The sequence below is a fragment of the Cynocephalus volans genome, chromosome 18 (genome assembly GCF_027409185.1).
Source record: "Cynocephalus volans isolate mCynVol1 chromosome 18, mCynVol1.pri, whole genome shotgun sequence".
Taxonomy (NCBI): Eukaryota; Metazoa; Chordata; class Mammalia; order Dermoptera; family Cynocephalidae; genus Cynocephalus; species Cynocephalus volans.
In genome coordinates, this window is record NC_084477.1 from 3,292,269 (window position 1) to 3,313,915 (window position 21,647).

Here is a 21,647-nt window from a genome sequence, read left to right on the forward strand (position 1 = left end):
TCTCAAACTCTTCCAAAAAACTGAAGAGGAAGGAATATTTCCAATTCCTTCCTATGAGAATATTTCCTCATTCTACAAGGCCAGCATTACTCTCATACTGAAACTGGAAAAGGACACAACAACAAAAAAGAAAACTGTAGACCAATATACTTAATGAACACAGATGCAAAAATCCTCAACAAAATACTAACAAGTAGAATCCAGCAACACATTAAAAAGATCATACACTATGATCAAGTGAGATTCATCCCAGGGAATCAAGGATGGTTCAGCATATGCGGATCTATAAATGTGATACATCACAGCAACAGAATGGAGGAAAAAACTCATATGGTCATTTCAATAGATAAAGAACAGGCATTGTTAAAACCCAACACCCCTTCATGATAAAAACATGTAACAAATTAGATGTACAAGTAATGTGCCTCAACAAAATAAAGGTTATAAGCAAGCAATCCACAGCTAATACACCGAATAGACAAAAACTGAGGGGTTTTCCTTTAAGATCTGCAACAAGATAAGGATGCCCACTTTCCTCACTCTAATTCAAAATAGTACTAGAAGTACTAGCTAGAGCAATAAAGCAAGAGAAAGCAATAAAGGGCATTTGAATCAGAAAAGAGGAAGTCAAAGTGTCCATATTTGCAGATGGCATGATTGTGTGAATAGAAAACCCTAAAGACTCCACCAAAAAGTTACTAGAACTAAAAAAATGAATGCAGTATAATGGCAAGACACAAAGGCAACACACAAAAATCAATGGCTTTCATATATGCCAATAACAAAATAGCTGAAGAAGAAATTCAGAAAGTAATTCCATTCATCATAGCTACCAAAAAAAAAAAAAAAAAGAAAAAAAAGAAAAGAAAGAAAGAAAAAAAGAAAAAAGAAATATCTAGGAGTAAATTTAACCAAGGAGGTGAAAGACCTCTATAATGAAAACTATAAAACACTGGTGAAAAATTGAAAAGAACAAAAATGAATGGGAATGAATCCCATGTTCATGGGTTGGAAGAATTAACCTCATCAAAATGTCCATATTACCCAAAGCAATCTACACATTCTATGCAATCCCTATCAAAATGCCAGTGGCACTCTTCACAGAAAGAAAAAAAAAAAAGATCTTACAATCTGTATAGAACCCCATACAGCTAAAGCAATCCTGAACAAAATGAACAAAGTTTGAGGTATCACACTTCTGGACTTCAAAATATACTATAAAGCTATAATAACCAAAACAGCATGGTACTGGCATAAAAACAGATAAATTGATCAATGGAATCACACAGAGAGCCCCAAAATAAAATCATACATTTACAGCAAACTGATTCTTGATAAACGTGCTAAAAACATACAATGGGGAAAGGACAGCCTCTCCAACAAATGTTGCTCAGAAAACTGGATGTCCACAGGCAGAAGATTAAAACTACATGCCTATCTCTCACATAGACCTAAAACAACTCAAAATGGATTAAAGACCTAAATTTAAGACCCCAAACTATGAAACTACTACAGGAAAACAGGAGAAATGCTAAATGAAATGGGAATGGGCGGCACTTTTTTTGAGCAAGACTATAAAGGCACAGACAACTAGAGCAAAAATACATAAACAGGACTATATCAAACTAAAAACCTGCACAGCAAGGAACACTATCAACAAAATGAAGAGACAACCTACAGAATGGGAGAAAGTGTGTTTGCCAACCACACATCAGACAAATGGCTAATATCCAGAATATTATATTTAAGGAACTCAACAGCAAAAAACAAAAACAACCCCCCCCCCCAAACAAAAAAAACAGCTCAATCAAGAAATGGACAAAGAGCCTGACAGATATTTTTCCAAAGACATGCAAATGGCCAACAAGCACATGAAACAATGCTCAATATCACTAATCATCAGGGAAATGCAAATTATAACCACGAGATATCATCTCACTACAAGTAGAATGGCTATTCTCAACAAGACAAAAATTTCAAATTCTGGCATTGATGCAGAGAAAAAGGAACTCTCTGATATTGCTTGTGGCAGTGTAAATCGGTACAGCCACTGTGGAAAACAGCATGTAGGTTCCTCAAAGAACTAAAAATAGATCTTCCCTACAACCCAGCTATCCCACTACTAGGTATGTACCCAAAGGAAATGGAAACAATACGTCAAAAAGTCACGTGCACTCCCATGTTCATTGCAGCACTAGCAGCACTAGTCACAATAGCCAAGAGATGCAATCAGCCTGAATGCCCATCAACAGGTGAGTGTATTTTAAAAATCTGTGGTATACATACACAAGGGATTACTACTCAGCTATTTAAAAAAAAAAAATCTATCATTTGTAGCAACATGGATGGAACTGGAAACCATCATGTTAAGTGAAGTAAGTCAGGCACCAAAAGACAAATAACACATGATATCACTCATATGTGGAATCTGAAAAACAAGGGAGGGTGGTTCTCACAGAGCAGAGAGGAGAATAATGTTTACCAGAGGCTGGGAGTGGGAGGAAAAGAGATGGATTGATGGGTACAAAACTATCCTTTCTACCCTAAGTGAGTCATTGAGCAGTGTATGCATGTCTCAAAACAACACACTGTACCCCACAAATATATACAAAGAAATGTTAAAATATTTTGGAAAAAAAAAAAGAGAGAATGTATCCAAGTTGTGATCATTTCTCCTCAAGTGGTACATAAAGAATAGTCTTATCAGAAATTACCCTGGAGGAATAGAGACATTTTTAGAGGAATTCTTTCCTTCAGATAATCAAACGTGTTATCAACAGAAAATAATTACAGCGAAAATTATTTTTATTGCGATAACGACACTTGCTCAAACATAATATATGAAGCAGCTTCTTGGTCCAGATTAATACAAAAGCTATATTCCCAACACTAGAGATAACGAAGCCAATTAGACATAATGATGGGAATTATTTGAAAATTTAACACCACTCCTCACGGTGACAATAGCCAGAAAAACAGACAATATTACCTGAAAAGACTGGTTCATTTTTTAAACTGATAAGAAAATGGAGCAGTTACTGTGTGTACTACCAAATTTCAAAGCATTTTACCCATTTTAGAAATGGCAAATACATGAAAATCCATGTTGATTTTGGTACATACTAAAGACATTCAGTCATGTTGGGAACACATCCAGAACCTCCTTTCTGGAACTGCTTCAGAGAAATGTCATATATATATATATCTTTGAGGCTGAATGGGACAGAGACAGTTCAGATGACTGCTTTCCTAGGTGTCAAAATCACACCCTGGTCTTCCTAAATACTACATCATTGGCTAAAAGAGAATTAGATATTATATTCACATGCAAAATAATACTCTTTGGCTGCAGTAAAAAATGTTCAAAGAGCAACCTTCTTTCTTGGTAATATAATAACTAGAATTTAACCTTCAAATTCTTTTTCCTCCTTCTTGTGTCTCTATTTCTAGTTTGCTTAATATCATGTAAATTCTGTAATATATTGAGTTTAAAATGTGAATTGATTAAAAAAAAAAGCAGTATGTATCATCTCTTTTCATTAAGTTGTTTGGAATATGATGCTTTTACATTTCAGCCTGAGGTCCTTTAATCAGTACACTCTAATTTTGCTCTCTGTTAATGGGAAAGACTGGCTCTTAGGAGCAGATCCCGGGAGGAGCGACCCTTATTTTTCAATCCTGGGCTATTCTGACAACAGAGATCCCCCTACTCTGTGACGCTGTCCACTAGACAGTTTAAAAGGGTGAAAGCATTCTTTGTTCAGACAAAATCTGCCTCCTTTTATCCAAAGCAAAGCAGGCTAATTCTACTCCTTCTTCCAATGACAGCTGCTCAAACACTTGAAGACAGATTCAAAAAGTTCACGGAAAGATTTGTATTATCTTTTTAATTCTATTTTTCCATGAACTTTTTGAAGTACCTTCGTATACTTGCTCCACACATTTTTTAAAGATTGTCTATTTGCCTTTCAATTATATTTTTGAACATAAAAAGTAATTTTTAAGTACAATTTATTCGCTACTTATCTTTGTGATTCATTCTGCTACCTTTATGCATGAAAAGTTTCCCAGATCCTAACATTACCTAAATGTAAACCTCTATTTTTGAATAGCGACATTCCTAGCTCTACTATAAAACACATCACAGTATCTGCGTGATAATTAACCATTATCTCCAACCCCACTCCCTCCAGACTTTTGCATAAGTCAATCACAGGGGCAGTGTTTTATTGAACTTTGTATCTTTAGCCTCTAGTATGACAAGCTTCTGTAAATGTTGGTTAAAAGATATATCAAATGAATGAGTCAACAGTGTAATGCATAGATTGTTTTTTTCAGGGAGAATCAAAGAAGTATATTCTTTTACTTCATTTATTCCATTTTTTTCTTGTTAAACTATTTTATTAATAGTATGTTTAGAAAAAGTATTCAACAGGGGCAATGGAATCTTATGATGTACTTGTTTGTTTAAGATACACAATTAATATACGATCATGCCTCAGAATAACACGTGGGTTGTACAAATAACAGCGGTACAACTAATCCTTAAGAAAAGGAATTTTGAATAGTTTTCATTATCTGAAGAAATATTTTGAATGTGCTTATTCTCACCCAGGAGAAACCACTGGCAGGCTTTCCCATCACAATATTCATGAAGAGAAACTATTTCTCCTATGAAGCATTAGCAGCATGATGCTTCAAAAAGATACATAAAAAAATCTTGAGAGTCATTTTTGTGAAACTCTGCTTTTTTTAAAAAAAATCATATTGATCACGTCAAGAATGCCTTTACCACATAAGACAAACAAAACCAAGCACATGGAATAAAACATAAAACCAATAAATAGCTTACGCTGTATCCTAGTTCAAGGTCTTATCTATATAGCGTATAAAAGGGAGAGAATCAATAGCTTTTCTACAAGAAGGGATCTGACGTTATCCAAATAAAATTCATCTTTATCTGTTGATATTATCATAGGACACTGTTTGGTCCTGTGATCAGAGATTTTGTTGGATTCGTTACTCCTGCTGTGACATGCCCTCTGTTTCACTTTGTGGAAAATTTTCTATGCTGTCTTTAAAAATTCAGAGACTATTTTTTTAGCATTTTTAGGTTTACAGAAAATTTGAGAGTACAGAGAATTCACATAGGACCCCTCACCCCTTGCATTAACATTAGTGTGGTACATTTGTTTCAGTTATGAGCCAACATTGAAACATTGTTATTAATTAAATTCCATGGCTTACATCAGGGTTCACTCTTGGTGTTGTACATTCCATGGGTTTTGGCAAATGTACTATGACATGTAACCACTGTCAAAGGGTCCTCCAAAATAGTTTCACTGCCCTAAAAATCTCCTGTGCTCATCATTCCTTGACTTCCCTTCAAACCTGTCTCTATAGTTTTGCCTTTTCCATAATGTCATAGTGTTGAAACCATATACTATCTAGCCTTTAAGACTTGTTTTTTTTTTTCATTTATCTTTATGCATTTAGTTTCTCCACGTCTTTTTGTGGCTTGATAGTTCATTTCTTTCTACTGCTGAAAAATGTCTCATTGTATGGATATACCACAGTTTCCTGCTGAAGGACATCTTGGTTGCTTCCATGTTTTGGCAATTATGAATAAAACTGCCACCAGCATTCGTGTGCAAGTTTTTGTGTGAACATAAATTTTCAATTCATTTGGGTAAATACCAAGGAGAGTGACTGCTATATCAAATGGTAAAAGTATATTTAGTTTTGTGGAAAACTCTCAAAAGGTCTTCCAAAGTAGCTGTACCATTTTGCATTCCCACCAGCAAAGACAGTGAGAGCCTCTGTCACTCCACATGCTCACCAGCATGTGACATTGCCAATGTGCTGGATTTTAGTCATGTTAATAGCTGTGTCCTGACAATGTGAAGTTCCACCTCATTTCATATGCTTGCCTGCCATCTGTGTATTGTCTTTGGTGAAGTGTCTGTTCAAATCCTTTGCCCACTTTTAACTGGCTGTTTGCTTTTTATTTCTGAATTTTAAGAGTTCTTTGTTTATTCTGGATACTAGTCCATTACCAGTTATGTGTTTTGCTAATATTCTCCCAGTGTGTGGCTTGTATTCACATTCTCTTAACAGTATCTTTCACAGAGCAAACGGCCTTAAGTTTAATGAAGTCCAACTTATCAATTATTTCTCTCATAGATTATGCCTTTGATGTTAGATCTAAAATGTCATCACTAAACCTAAGGTCACCAAGATTTTCTCCTGTGTTATCATCTAGTAGTTTTATAGTTTTGCATTTTACATTTAGGTCTATGATCAATTTTGAGTTAATTTTTGTGATGGGTGTAAGGTATGTGCCTAGATCTATCTGTCTGTCTATTTTTTTCTAGTTATTTCAGTACCAAGTGCTAAGAAGACTATCCTTTCTCCAGTGAATTGCTTTTGTTTCTTTGTCAAAGGTCAGCTGACTGTATTTGTGTAGGTCTACTTCTGGGCTCTCTATTCTGTTCCACTGATATATTTATCTATTCTTTCACCAATAGCAGACTCTTTTGATTACTAGAGCATTATAGTAAATCTTAAAGTAAATAATGTTAGTCCTCTGACTTTGTTGATTATTGTGTCTTTCAATTTCCATATAAATTTTACAATCAGTTTGTCAATATCAACAAAATAACTTGCTGAGATTTTTACTGGAATTGTAATGTATCTGTAGATAAAGTTTTGAAGAACCAACATCTGGACAATATTAATTCTTCTTATGCACATACATGGATTATTTGTCCATTTATTTAGTTCTTCTTTGATATCTTTCAGAACTGTTTTATAGTTCTCTGCATAAAGATATTATACATATTATGCATATTTTGTTAGATTTATATCTAAGGCATTTTACTTTTTTGGTGCTAATGTAAATTGAATTGTGTTTTTAATTTCAAATTCCAATCATTCATTGCTGGTACCTAAGCAAGCAATTGATTTTGGGGCAGTAATCTTGTATCCTGAAGCTGTTCTAGTTGCTTATTAGTTCCAGGAGGTTTTTTTTTTATTATTGCTGTTGTTGACTCTTTGGGATTTTCTACATAGACAATGATGTCATTGGTGAGTAGTGACAGTTTTATTTCTTCCTTCCCAATCTATATATGTTTAATTTCCTTTTCTTGTCTTATTACATTAGCTAGAAATTTTAGTAAGATGTTGAATAGGAGTGGTGAAAGGGAACATCCTTCCCTTGTTCCTGATCTTAATGGGAATATATCTAGTCTTTCACTATTAAGTGTGATGTTACCTCTAGGGTTTTTTGTAGATTTTTTTTTAATCAAGCAGAGAAAGTTCCTCTCTATTCCTAGTTTGCTGAGAGTTCTTATCTTGAATGGGTAATGGATTTTGTCAAATGCTTTTTTTGCATCTATTGACATGATCTTATGATTTTTTTTTTTAGCATGTTGATGTGGTGAATTACATTAATTGATTTTTGAATGCTGAACCAGCCTTGTAGACCTGGAATAATTCTTACTCAGCAGTGGTGTATAATTCTTTTTATACATTGTTGGATGCAATATGTGACTATTTTGTTGAGAATTGTTGCATCTTTTTTCATGAGAGACATTGGTCTGTAGTTTTCCTTTCTTGCAATGGCTGTGTCTAATTTGAGTATGAGGATAATGCTAGCTGCATCAAAGAAATTACAAAGAATTGGTACAATTTCTCCCTTAAATGTTTGCTAGACTTCACTAGCGCACCCATCTGGGTGAGTGTCTTTTGTTTTAGAAGGGTATTAAATGTTGATTCAATTTCTTTAATTGAATAGATTATGTACTTCTTAATAATTGATATAGACCTTCTAAATTAATACAGGCAGGACCATACATATTATTTGTTCTCTTGGTGAGTTTTGATAGATTGTGTCTCTCTTTTTTGGTCCATTTCATCTAGGTTTTCAAATTTGTGAGCATAGAGTTGTTCAGAATATTCCTTAATTGTCTGTTTAATGTTTGTGGGATCAGTAGTAATGGCCCCTATTTTATTTCTACTATTAATAATTTGTGCCTTCTTTCTTTTTTATTAGTTAGCCTGATTATAGATTTATCACCCTTACTGATCTTTTCAAATAATCAGTTTTTATTTCATTGATTTTCTCTATTTATATCCTCTTGTCATTTTCATTGATTTCTGCTTTAATTTTGATTATTTCTTTTCTTCTGCTTATTTTGAATTTAAATTATTCTTCTTTTTCTAGTTTTCAAATGTGGAAGCCTAGATTATTGAGTTTAGATCTTTCTTTTCTTCTAATACATGCACTCAATGCTATAAATTTCTCTCTGAGCACTGCTTTTCCTAAATACTGAAAATTTCGATAAGGTGTATTTTCATTTTCATTTACTTTGAAATATTAAAAAAAAAATTTTTGAGACTGCTTCTTTGAACCACCATGTCTTATTCAGAAGTACGCTGTTTAATCTCTTAAATATTTTGTAGTTTTCCACCTATCTTTCTGTAATTAATCTCTAGTTTAATTTCATTGTTATCTGAGAGCAAACTTTGCATGATTTCCATTCCTTCAGATTTGTTAAGATGTGTTCTACGGACCAGAATGTGATTTCTCTTGGTGAATGTTCTGTGCAAGCTTGAGAAGAATATGTATTCTGCTGCTGTTTTATGCAATATTCTATAGGTGTCAATTATATCTAGTTAATTGATGGTACTGTTAATTCAACTATGTCCCTTACTTCCTTGCTGATTTTTCTGCTTTCTTAATCTGTAAATTACTAATAGAAGAATGCTGAAGCCTGCAAATATGATAGTATATCTGTCTATTTTTCCTTGCATTTATGTTAGTTTTGACTCATATTTTGATGCTCTGTTGTTAAGTGCATACACATTCAGGATTGCTATGTTGTCATGAAGAACTGATTTCTTTATCATTATGTAATGTCCTCTTTACCTCTGCTGATTTTCTATGCTCTGAAGTTAGCTTTATCTAAAATTAATATAGATACTCCAGCCTTTTTTCATCAGTGTTAGCATTTAACTCCATATTTTCATGGAGATTTATACACATACACACATAGACACACATAAACACACACACACACACACACACACACACACACACACTCACATATATACATACACACTTGCTTCACCAAACTATGCCATACTAATTTGATTGGAAGAAAACAAGATATATAGGAAGTTTAAACACTTTTTCTGGAGTTATGGAGCTGTGGGTACACAAGATGAATGTTATCTCGTCATACTCAGCATATCGTAAAACAAAGTCACTATTCCAAATCCGCTGCCAATCCTTAGCAAAATCCTTTGCAAATTCCATACTTCCCTCATTTTCTCAATTCTCAGACTCAAAATTTTGCAGTAAGGTGTATGCTACTAAATGCCAGGTTTAGGATAGAGAATTTAAGACAGACTCTCTGCTCTTTAAAAGATCATGGCCTGACAAGTGTCAAAACAAATATTCTGAAATTAGTGTCAATGAAACCACTATAAAGTGCTAATATACCTGATTTAAAAAATATTAGATGTGAAAGGTATAAGTAAATCAACTATTTTCACTATTTTGTGATTTGGATTTGCTTACCTTGAAATGAGGAAGAATTCAATAATTACTATTATTTTTTTCAACATTCTGATGAAGTACATTTCTATTAATCTACTTAAGCATTTTTATTTATGAAGTCTTTGTTGAACATTTGGTTGCATTCAACCCTAAACTAACACACTTGGAAAGCAAAGAAGGTGATTTAATTCTTGTTGCTTCGGTGCTGGAAGGAACTCTAAAATTAATGATCTCACTCTCTATCTGATCATTACTTTTCCTACATTATATTTCTAGCTCATGATTTGTAACCTATATGTGAATTCATCATTTCCATCATTTGAAGTTGGCAATGATCTTCAGACAGTTCTGACTGTAAGAAAGTTTTTATATTGAGATTTTATTTTCCAGTCATTTTCACACTGTTCATACAGAACTCAACATGGAGTAAAAGAATAAGCCTCATTCCAACACGACATTTTCAAAATATGAAGACACTTTCCACGGATCTTTTTATCTTCCAGGTCACTAACCTTTTTAATAATTTTACAACTTTTTGTTGTTGCTCTTGCTTTTTTACTTTCTATTCACCTATTTACTCCAGTTCAGTTATACTTTTTTTAAAAAAAGTGTGGTGTCTAGAACTGTGCACAAAACTCCAAAATTCAGTCCCTTCAACACTTGGACAGGTAGAATTTTTCTATCAATTTAGCAAGATGCTAAAATTCTGTTAATACAGACTACTAATGCATTAACCCTTGGAGAGGCTTCAAAAAAGTACTGAAATATTGAATACTCTCATCAACCCAAATCCCACATTATCTTTGAGATACTACAATTTTGTGTATTTCTCCCACTATATTCTTTAGTAATTAGTTTCTGGCAATTCTTTCTGGAGTCCTTGGTAAGAGTAGAGTCCTTCTCAGTGTTACGACCTTTTTTTTTTTTTTTCTTTCTTTTCTGGAGTAAACACTGAAATACTCAGAAAGGTTAATTTCATTTCATAAAGGTATTAAGTACAATAGAATGATTTTTCTTTGTTAATCTGACCTAAAGTGATCTCATAGTTTTTTATAAAATAAAATCATATTACATATACTTTTTAGGTATAAATTACATATACACATATAACATATATGTCTATAACATATATGTCTATAAATTCATGTAATAGATCATAATATTTTACATTAAATAGACTTTAACTATATTTTAAAGATGCTGAGCTGCTATTTGAGATTTGTCATTCCCAACTACATTTCTGGCTAACAGTGTCCAACTTATTCTTGATTAAATAAATGCCAAAGTCAAGTCAAATCAAATCAAAAGCAAGCAAACAAAATTCAAGGTAGCAGATCACCTTTATTTGAATTATGAAAGCTTTGTAAGGGTTATCTGTTCTATTTTTTACTGAAAGGTATAATATTAGGATTGTGAAAAAGAAAAGAAAACAAACAAACAAAAAAACCTTGATAAATAGTGCTGTTAGTATAACTCCATTTCTGGCTTTTGAAAATAAAGATACATTATCTATTTATGAAGGTAAATCAATCCAGGAAAATATAATTACATAACTTCAAAGTCTTTCCATTAAATCAGGTCATAAATCTGTGAAATTTGAGTATAGGGTTTTTCATTCTAATGGGAATATCAGTATTGAGACTTAAAACTGATAGTGATTACTTCATTTTTTTTCAATTAATGTTTTTTTTTTTTTTTTTGACCAGTAAGGGGATCGCAACCCTTGGCACAGTGTGGTCTGCACCACGCTCAGCCAGTGAGCGCACCGGCCATCCCTATATAGGATCCGAACCCGCAGCCTCAGCGCTCCCAGTGCCGCACTCTCCCAAGTGAGCCACAGGGCCGGCCCATCAATAATGTTTTTAAAAACCATAACAAAATTAAGGGCCTCCTTTGTTAACTCTTTCATGTACTAATAATTTCTGTAAATCAGGTATACTTTATACATTTATAAAAATTTTAGGTCCTTCCTGACATAATAAAGTATATAGTACACAAGATTATTGTGTCTAAATATTGGAGATAGTACTCATTGGGCAGCTCTGTTGGAACTGGCCCTTTAGGGTGTGTATTGTACAACATTCCTGACAGGTGTATTCTCCATATGGCAGCTGGGTTCCCCTAGGGCAAGGGTGTGTTGCCTACAATGTCTGAAAGATGCCCTAACTCTGGACTTTTGAAAATAGCAAAAGGAATGAAAAAGGAATATTCAAAAACCACAAGTAAAGTAAAATATAACATGACACCCATAAGCACAGGTGTATCGTATGTCACATACTGCTATCTATTTATCCCTTCTTTTTGCAGGATGGACTCATAAAATCAGGATTTCATTCATTCTGCAGCTACTTTCTTTGCCTCGAGCCACTCTCCTCTCTGGTCCTAGTCCTGGCTCTGCTGCTACTAGCTGTGTACATGGACATGTCATGTAAATACCACAAGCACCTGCATCTCCCCCAGAAAACAAATGGTGCAGTCACACCCATCGGTTGTGTCAGTGACTAAGTTCATAAAATGCTCCCACTGGACTGTGAGTTTTAGAAATCGAGGGCTGGGGGCCGACCCCGTGGCTCACTGGGAGAGGGCAGCACTGGGAGTGCAGCGGCGCTCCTGCCGCGGGTTCGGATCCTATATAGGGATGGCTGGTGCGCTCACTGGCTGAGCGCGGTGAGGGTGACACCAAGCCAAGGGTTCCGATACCCTTACCAGTCACAAAAAAAAAAAAAAAAAAATTGCAAAATAGAAATCGAGGGCTGGGTTTTCAATCAACTTTTTATGCCTGGCCTTTATACAATGTTGGGCACCTGGTGATACAGAATAAATGCTATAATCAGGTGATGTTGCATGTTGTGGGAAGGGTGACATGGTGGGGCACATTCTTTCATGAGTTTCAGAGTGAACTTTTGAAGGAAACAGGGATTAGTCATTGCATTGGCAGATGGCTCCAGGACTGATACATGTAAATAAAAAAGTTGGGGACAAAGGTACTCTTTATACAGTACAAAAAGTTCCATAGGTGCGTGTAATAGTCTATTTTTGTTGCTGATACCAAAATACACAGAATTGAGTAATTAATAAGAAAATGAAATTTATTGCTTACAGTTTCTGAGGCTGGGAAGTCCAAAGTCCAGGGAACACATCTGGTGAAGGACTTCATGGTGGTGACAGTGACAGCAGGGTATCACATTGCAAAAGGGCAGAGCTCAGAGAGCAGAGAGACTAACCTTCTCTCCTTTTAAAGCTCCCCAAGCCACGCCCCTGACCACCATTGTTAATCCATTCAATAGGCATCATTCTAGAATCTGATCACCTCTTCGAGGTCCCACCTTTCCATCACCATAACAGGATTTCCCACCCTCAACAGTTACAGTGGAGATTAAGCTTCAGTGAGGTTGTGGGGCGTCCAGTCTACAGCCCTGGGTACAGAATAAACGCTCTGGAGAGGAGACTCACACAATCAGACTCATTCCTAGTACTCTGAATCAGACTCATTCACTCCTCTGGTTGATAAACACCAAGAAGGCCACTCCGTTTCCATTTTTGCATTGCTTGAGCCTAGGGGTCAGATTCTGAGCTCCAGAATAAAGGCCAGAATAAATACCAAAAAAAGCAAAAGTGAAACCAAAGTGTTCAATAATAAAAGATACTAAGAGAGAGGTGCCGCAGGTGAGCAGTCAACACCATGACTGCCACCTCTGCCTTATGTCAAGGTGACCCATTACAAGCCAGGTGTACATAAATGGAACGAGGGGGCAAAGGGAAAAGGAGACTGCAGGGGAATGGTCTTAGAAATTATTCTGGTTGAGACCCCTGAGCTAAAACGGAATGCTGTGATTCCCTTCACTGTCTTCTGCTGTTGGTAGATGTTGGCAAAACCGAAGACGTGTGGGCATTATTTGCATTATTGGTTGCTATATTTCATGTTCCTTGCTCTACCTCTTTGTGCTACTCTCTGCATCTCTTCACAAAGGAAGTGGAGAATATTTTGTCTTCTGCAGGCCAAGTGCTATGCTAGCTGCCTTTACACATACAATCTCATTTAATGTGCACATCAGCTCTGCGAGGCAGGTATATTTCCATTTTACAAATGAGACATCTGAGTATCAGAAAGGGCAAATCATTGTCCAAGGCGAGCCAAGAAAACAACGGACTCAGATCTGCCTGACTCCAGAGCCCACATACTTTCCACTCTGCCACAGATCTCCTCATTCATTCCCTTTGGCTTCTGGTCGTTGGCCAACATGACGAAAGCCCAGAGAGTATACAGCGGGACAGTCTCCCGGAGAATGGACATCCACTTGTTAGGGGTGCTGGGTAGCAGCAATGCCCAAGACATTCCAGAACGAACCTCAGGACAGTCAGAGATACTGGCTGGTATTTTCTTGCACATCGTCTAGGATTCTAGATTGCTCGGGTAAAAATAATTTGGTGTTAGTATGCAAAACCTGGCTTTACTGGTCCTATCTAGAAGACACTTAAATTTTTCCAATGAATACCACAGGGTAGAAAGAGTCTTCCATTACTGCCATGGTCAAGACAGGCTATGAAAAAGAAACTCAGCTACAGGAATAACTATCGAACCTTAACTCTGGGATACAGGTTTGCATGTGTCAGTACATTGATGAAGGGTTTATTACAACAGCTGCAGAATTCATTTCTAGGGATGGACACAAAAGTACAGCCATTCTTGGGAATTATCACAATATTGCTGTTTTCCCCTCTACCACTTTTTTTATTTAGAAGTATAGTTATCTTAGAAAGTTCTTCCTGTTATTGCTTAGTTAAATAGAAATACAGCTTACGTCTTTGGCTGAGGAAACAGCTATTACAAGCTCTTTCAGGAGTACTTGCTGCTAATATCCCAGCCATCATCATCATCAGTATCAATTAACTCCCAGGGACAGTAAAAAACAAGATAAAAGGCTGGGCCTGCAGGGCAGACATGACCTTCCTTCAACAAGTGTCAGCATGTCACAAGTGTCTAGCACCACTTCAAAATGTTTACATTTAAAAAGTGCTAATAGGGCCGAGCCCGTGGCAGCACTCGGGAGAGTGCAGCGTTGGGAGCGCAGCAATGCTCCGGCTGCAGGTTCGAATCCTATATAGGAATGGCTGATGCACTCACTGGCTGAGTGCCGGTCACGAAAAAGACAAAAGAAAAATAAAATAAAATAAAATAGAATAAATAAATAAATAAAAAGTGCTAATGGAAGCTCCTTGGGTCCTGAGCTAGCTGGCCCATCCACAGCTGACTGCAACCCGGCTGGAGCCAGAAGCTCCTGGGGCCCTGAAGTGGGGGGCCAGGGCCTCAGCCAGGTATTACCTCTAAAGTAACGTAAAAAGTTGTAACGTAAGAAAAATAAATGGTTGAAGGTGGGGTTGGTTTAGCTGACTGCCGTTCTCAGAGGCACACAGACAACCTGAAGCTCTACTTATTTTCCTGTAGAAATCTAAGCAACGACAAAGCATGTCACCTTCACTGGAGGTGAAATGAAGCCCCTCAGAGGCATCTTCAAGTTGAACAGGGAGTTAATGGCTGGCTTCGGGGTGGTTTCTGCCTCCAGATCCCCCTTGGGATGACTTTCTAACTGGAGCCTAGTGAGGGTGAGGCAAAAAAAACAAGTGGAGGTCGACTCACATCTGCCCCCTGCTGGTGGGGAACAGGGAAGACGGGAGTCTGATTCACTGGAAGGGGAGAAAAACAGCTGTGGACAGGTTCTGCCTGCAGCAGAAGCACAGGCCCGGCTGAGTAATTCTTAGGCAATGCAGCACGGGAGTGTGTTGAGGTGGGATCTGTTTCCATGCCGGGGAGCATGAGAGTCCCAGGGCACGGAGGCCGTGTGGGCAGCGCAGGAGAGCGTGCATGGTGAGGGTCCTCCTGAGTTGCCAAGAGTATTTGGGACATGGAAACTGAGAGAGACTAGAGATTGGACACCAGGTGTCCAGGGGGCATAAAGTGGATAAACATGGGGACATACATATTGACGGGTTTCTGGAGGTTGCTTAAACAAATAAAAATCCTACTTCATATCCTTGCAAGAGCTATGCATGTGATCTCATAATCCTTTTTCACCATGAACAATAAAACTCAAACTGAATTTTGAGTAGCAAAGCCAGTTAACTCTTAATTCTAATCTTCTGAGAATTCGAAAGACAGAGAAAATTCAATATAGACTTTAACTGCATTGCTATCTGAAAGTGAAATACATATGTATGTAAATGAATCTTTGGAGTCTTTCTATTTTGGTCTGACTCCGAAGGTTGTTGAGAGGAAAACTTCAAGGTGTCCCAATTAATCTTGATTTGTCTCTCATGCTATGAACCTGTTATTTATTCTAATAATAGTTATGTAAATATTATTCTCTAGTGCCTTGTCTATATTTAAAGAAATCTATAGAAGAAGAAAATATAGCATCAAAATAGAAAGAAAGATGTGATTTTAGACATGCTGTCTTATGGATGTTCACAACGATTGTTTAATTCCTTCCACAAAGTTTTCTGGTATTAATTAAAAGCATTTGTTATTTGTTACTCTGAGGCACACAGTTTAATATCATTAAGGAAGAAAACTAGCTAAGTTATTGTATATAGATCCAACATTACATCACTAAAAGCTGCAGCAACATGGATGAGCTCGGAGAAAACTACGTTAAGTGAAATAAACGAGGCCCAGAAAGAGAAATGCCACATGTCCTTACTCATAAGTGGAAGCTAAAAAACAGAGAAAGACCATAATAAAAAGTCAAACTTGCAGAAGGAGAGAACAGACCAATAGTTACTAGTGGTGGGAAAGGTGGAGAAAAAGGGGGTATAGGAAGTAGTTGGGTAAAGGACAGAAAAAGTAATTACGATTTGTAATGACGAACATGCTAATAATACTGATTTGATCATCACATACTGTACACAGATACTGATGGTCAGCTCTGTACCCCATAACTATGCATAAATAAAAATAATAAAAAAATAAAAGTACGAGATATTTTGAATTTGAGCCATATAAAAATATTGGTCTGTGAAAGTCGACAACCAAAGCAGGTTATCCCTAGGTGATAAAAAAGAAAAAAATAGTGGAGGCTTAACATTGTGACTTCTACTTTCACCACAAAGCTAGAAAAAAAAGCAAGCCACAAAAAAACCACTTTGTGGCAGCACAGAGCTTTCTTTCAAGTGTATGGAGAAGCATCAAGGTCTTCAAATGCCTCGAGTAAGCCAGGGAAGTCATGGTAAAAAAATGCATAATTTTATAAATTAAGGTTCACACTACTGACATCTGGTCATATTACACGAAAGTGGCCGTCTGATCCCAACTCATTCCACATGACACTGCAGGCGGTGGAATGGGCCAGCACCATCTGCTCTCGCTTTGCAGAGACCTGCAGATGGTCACTTACCACGGGTCTGTGCACGTCCCAGAAAGCTCGCTCTTGGCTGTCCAGGATCTTCCTTTCAATTTTGTCTCTCTTCTTGTCCACTCTGTCAGCATGGTAACAAAGAATAAGAAGGGTTATGTGTAGCCCCTCCCTGGACAAAAGGCCACGACTGGAATGCACCTTCCAGAAAACTCACAAGGACTCACTTCGCTTGTGCTTCTGCTTGCATGAAAATGAACTCCCACTTCCGGGCAAATGCTCTCTGCAGCCTGGCCAGGCTCTCCTGAAAAATATGTCAGAGGTGAAGACATTCTGGTGCTGGTCTTCGCTCCTCCCTTCTAGCTTATTTACTGCATGCACTTGTCCAGAAAGCAAATATAGCATTTCTCAAGTACTAGGTGTACTCTGGTTCTCAATGGAGAGTCATGCTCACTGACTTCAGCTAATCTTCACATTAACAGTCCCCAAGAAACAGAAAAATCCGTTTACAAACAGTAATCTTTGTAAAGAACCAACTTTAGAGAACACAACTAAAAAAATCCAATATGTGCCTGCAAAATACTAACAAGACCTTGTACAAAAAAAGTGCTCAAGGCTACTTCATTGGTCTTTTCTGTGCCCATTTTATGGAGGAACAGGAAAGCGTACAGTCCTACTGCTGATTGCAATCCAGTTCCTGGTAGTACATGTGAACCCATTTCTACACAGTGCTTTGAATTCAGTAAACTTCAACATAGAGACCATCTGAACAAGTTACATCAGATTAACTTTATCTGTCGATGGTTACCACCTGCAGGCTTTGCAAAGACTGTGTTCCCAGTGTAAATGGTCTTTAATTCTCAGCATCTGAGTTTCTTCACTATAGCATTTAGTTGAACTTTTTACATCGAAGTCAATTTTAGAAAATAAGATATGTTTCCCCCTTCTACTCACAGTTTGTGTACAGGGAATTTCACCACCCTCTGCCAACAGGGATATTTATTAAGCCATCATCGTGCTGCCTGATCCCTGAAAATCTGATGTTTTTTTAGATCCATAAAGGTAGAAAGCAGAGTGCCTAAAGTGACCATAAGCACTTAACTCCTATTCATTTGATGACTTTCTTTGCCAGAAAGTCCTTGGTACTTACAGCTTCATAGTCTGCTAGCTCCAGCCTTGCCTTGTTCTGCATTGTTCTTTTGCAGAGATAAACCGCTGAAAGGAAAATAAAAAAATCAATCATTTCTTGCCTGCTTATTAACACCTGGCACTATAAATAAAAATATAGCATTATAAATCTAGACACTTTCATTTTCTTCCCGAGTTGTAATTTTCTCTTTTTACCTTTTTAGACACAAATAAATAAATATATAACATTATTACTAAAATTCAAACATAGTGAGATTTATGGTACATTCAGAAAAAAGACATACTAAGAAACTGGGTCACTATTTCTTATTTTTATGATGTATTTGTCCCAATTTTGTCATCCTCAACAAATAAGGGGAAAAAAATAGAGCCTTTTAAAAGTGACATCAAATGAACTTAAAAATCAAGACATGCAAATAAAATTGTTTTGTAAAAAGGAATTGTATGAAGAAGGAACCATTATCAGTACATGCAATTATTTCCAGATTTGTCCTGTCAATGGAAAGGATCTGTTCATGTAAATTGAAACCTTCTCAACATCTTTTTTTGCTTCATTCCACAAGGCCCAAACACCCATCGTTTCATTACTAGAAGGAGATTATAACATCTTACCTACCTAAAATACGTGACCTTTTATTCCTATTTTCCTGAGGACTCAGTCTCTTTGGCTGCCATGTAAAGGCCACCTGGGCAGCAGATTTTTAGGATGGGTAATGGAGGAAGGAGGTGACAGTGGCAATAGCCTTGCCACTGAGCAAATTTCTTTAGTTATTTCAGTGTATCCCGGTGACTCTCATGACAATGTCAAGACATTCAGAGCCCTCTGGTAAAGTCCCAATTTCCAAAATATTTTTTGTCATTTTTTTCATTAAATGTCATATTTGAATCTCATGAAATTCAAGATGAATTCTATCTATTCTAGATGCTGAATAAATCCACTGGATGAGAACCATCAAATATTACTTTTTGTAAGGCTAGCTCTGTGAGGATCCCTTATAAATACTATTTTTGCACTAAAGGGGACCACCTTTAGTTTTGGATACCAAAGTCCAGCTGGTATCACTGAGGAACAACACTACACAGAAAACTCGAGACCACTGCAAACACAGATGCTATTTACTTAATTTCTGCCCTGTAAGGTTTCCTGTATGAGATCAAGGCAAAGGAGACAGCCAACCAGGAAACGATGCTAAAATCACTGCAAACACTAAGAACCCAGTAGATGGTTTTAGGACATCTTTCTATAATCCACCAGAGTAAGTTTATTTTTTATTTTTCTACTAATATTAGGAATTTTCAAAGGGCAAACTTCAAAAACAAAAGTGACACGACGTGTTAGTTTCTCTAATTGGTCATTATTAATGCTCACTCCTGGACGAACTCTCACTGCAGAGGCCCGTGACATTAACAAAATAACTAAAATGTTCTCAGCAGTTGGCAAAAGAAATTGAAGTGTATGGGCAATACCCCTGAGGGTATCTCTTCATGAGAGAAAGACTGAATCTTCTTAAATATCCAATTAAAGAATTTCAGAGTTCCTGTGGAATGACCTCTACTCACATTTCAGACCCCTGCTAAGCAGCCCTCAATCATTCGTCCCACCTGCTTGATTGCTGCTCTTTGCAAAATCAGTCCCCTTGTGGGAAACGTGTTTCTAACCTCATCAGGTAAACTAATAAATTAAAGCAAGAGTGAGGTGACGTTTTTTTTTAGATGACCGCTCACAAAAGATATGCATCCTTTAATACAGGTGTCCTATTTGCAATTTTCTTTAATTCTCTAAGAAGCCAAATGAAGGTGTGGACAGACAGTGTTGAATGAATGAACGAATGCAATATTTTCAGAAAGAGCTATTTAGCAGTCAAATCAACTCAAGTGATAAAATCCGTGTAAATGTCTATCAGATTCTTTGGTAAAGAGAAAGAGAGGAAGGGGATCAAAGTCTGGGTTAGCAGAATAGAGAATAATCCAGAAACTGTTGAAGGTGGAGCAAGTATGGTCATGGCTGGAAAGGCCCAGACCTCACTAATCCAGTCCAGACACAGCTGCAGTGCGCTGACTCATGCAGACGATACTTTGCTCCTTAACAGCAGAGACCACCACGCTGGGCAAGATGTGGACAAGGTAGGAGGTCCAAGTGGATGAAAGAGGGTTCCAATTCCAGGAAACTTACCAGTCCATCAAAGATTGAAAAAACAAGACTATTTATGCATAGGCAAAACTATGGCTCAGGTTAATGTTTTTGTGTTAACCCCTAATTATTTAGGCAACAAAAGTACTCTCTATGGTGTTATTTATGGTCCCAGATAGAAAGAGTAAATCTTTTTTAACATGACCCTTAAATATTCTCTGTTCTGCCAAAATACTGAAAATACCAACTGCAAAAGCCATTTCCAATGTTCTATTTAAAATGTTGTTTTCTGTTTTTGATGACCTAATTTTAATTCCAAGTTTAAATATATCTCACTGCACTAGTCTTCTGGGAGAACATGATGAGACGACTTTGAGAACTTAGAGAATGAAACAAACAGGTCATTTAATAGGTGGGTGCATTAAGTGGGAGAAAACTTGTGTAGACTTGAAGTGCCACTGTGGCCAAAACAGCAGCGTAGTAAATAAAGGTGGTGAATTTGGCCCAATCGCAACTTCAAAGTTAGATGAAAAAGCCCAAGTTGCCGAATCACATCTGTCACTGAGGAGGAGTTGAATAGAAAGTGAATGTCGGCATTATTTTTAATTTTGTAAATCTCTACAAGAGGAGCAGTCTCATGAGCAAACACTGACGTCCCTGACAAAAGTGTCCAGAGTCACATCACATGAGAAAATCACTGAAACACCAACATCTAAATATGGCATGAACATAAATATATATTCATAAATATATATTCATAAATATATATTCATAAAATATATATACATAACTATATATTCATTCTTTATATTCATAAAGACTGGAAATACAAATTACCCAGCTTACAACCCAAGTAATGCAAATGTAACTTATATTGCCATAATGCAACTTTATCTTTAAAATCTTTGCATGTTTACTTTTCGGGCAAATTTTTCTCCTGTACCTGAATTTAAGAATTCGGGCAGTTTCCACAATCTTACTTCCCATTCTTAGGTAATTCAAACAGTCCCAAGTTATTAATGAGAATGTCCACCCCAAGTAATAATCAAAACTCCAAGCTCGGTTTAAAGTTGGGGTCTTCTCCTCTACCCCAGCTTGTGAGTGAAGGAGGTATGGGGGCTTCTTTCTTCACCTGGACCTTCTGTGCCCCCACCAAGAACCACTAACCCAGGCTCCTAACCTTCGGTGGCTGGAGTATATAGAGCAAGGAAGGAGAGGAAAGCAGAGCGCTGACATTCTTTTTTTCCACATTGGAATAGATCTTTATTATATTTCATGCATAATTTCAATTTTATTGCTGAGACAAGTGAAGTCTGGTAGGTAACTGAAATAGATTTATATGCTGCACAGAAACTTTTTCTAATTAAAAAAAATTTAATGTTAATTTTTTAAATTGACAAATGAACATATATGCACATGGGTGTGTATGGATGGATGGATCTTTGCATTTTACAAA

At 36.7% G+C, this 21,647-nt stretch overlaps 1 protein-coding gene across 4 annotated transcripts in view; it reads right to left on the minus strand.

Annotated features, from left to right (window-relative positions):
* The window catches only part of RGS7 (regulator of G protein signaling 7), a 470,656-nt gene that overhangs the window by 61,659 nt on the left and 387,350 nt on the right, over nucleotides 1–21,647 (minus strand). For all 4 annotated transcript variants that reach the window (XM_063082919.1, XM_063082918.1, XM_063082916.1 and 1 more), the window contains exons 7-9: nucleotides 18,062–18,126; nucleotides 17,139–17,215; nucleotides 16,954–17,035 (exon numbers count right to left, since the gene is read on the minus strand). In XM_063082919.1, coding sequence (XP_062938989.1) covers nucleotides 16,954–17,035; nucleotides 17,139–17,215; nucleotides 18,062–18,126 — 224 coding nt within the window. The remainder of the gene's footprint in view (nucleotides 1–16,953; nucleotides 17,036–17,138; nucleotides 17,216–18,061; nucleotides 18,127–21,647) is intronic.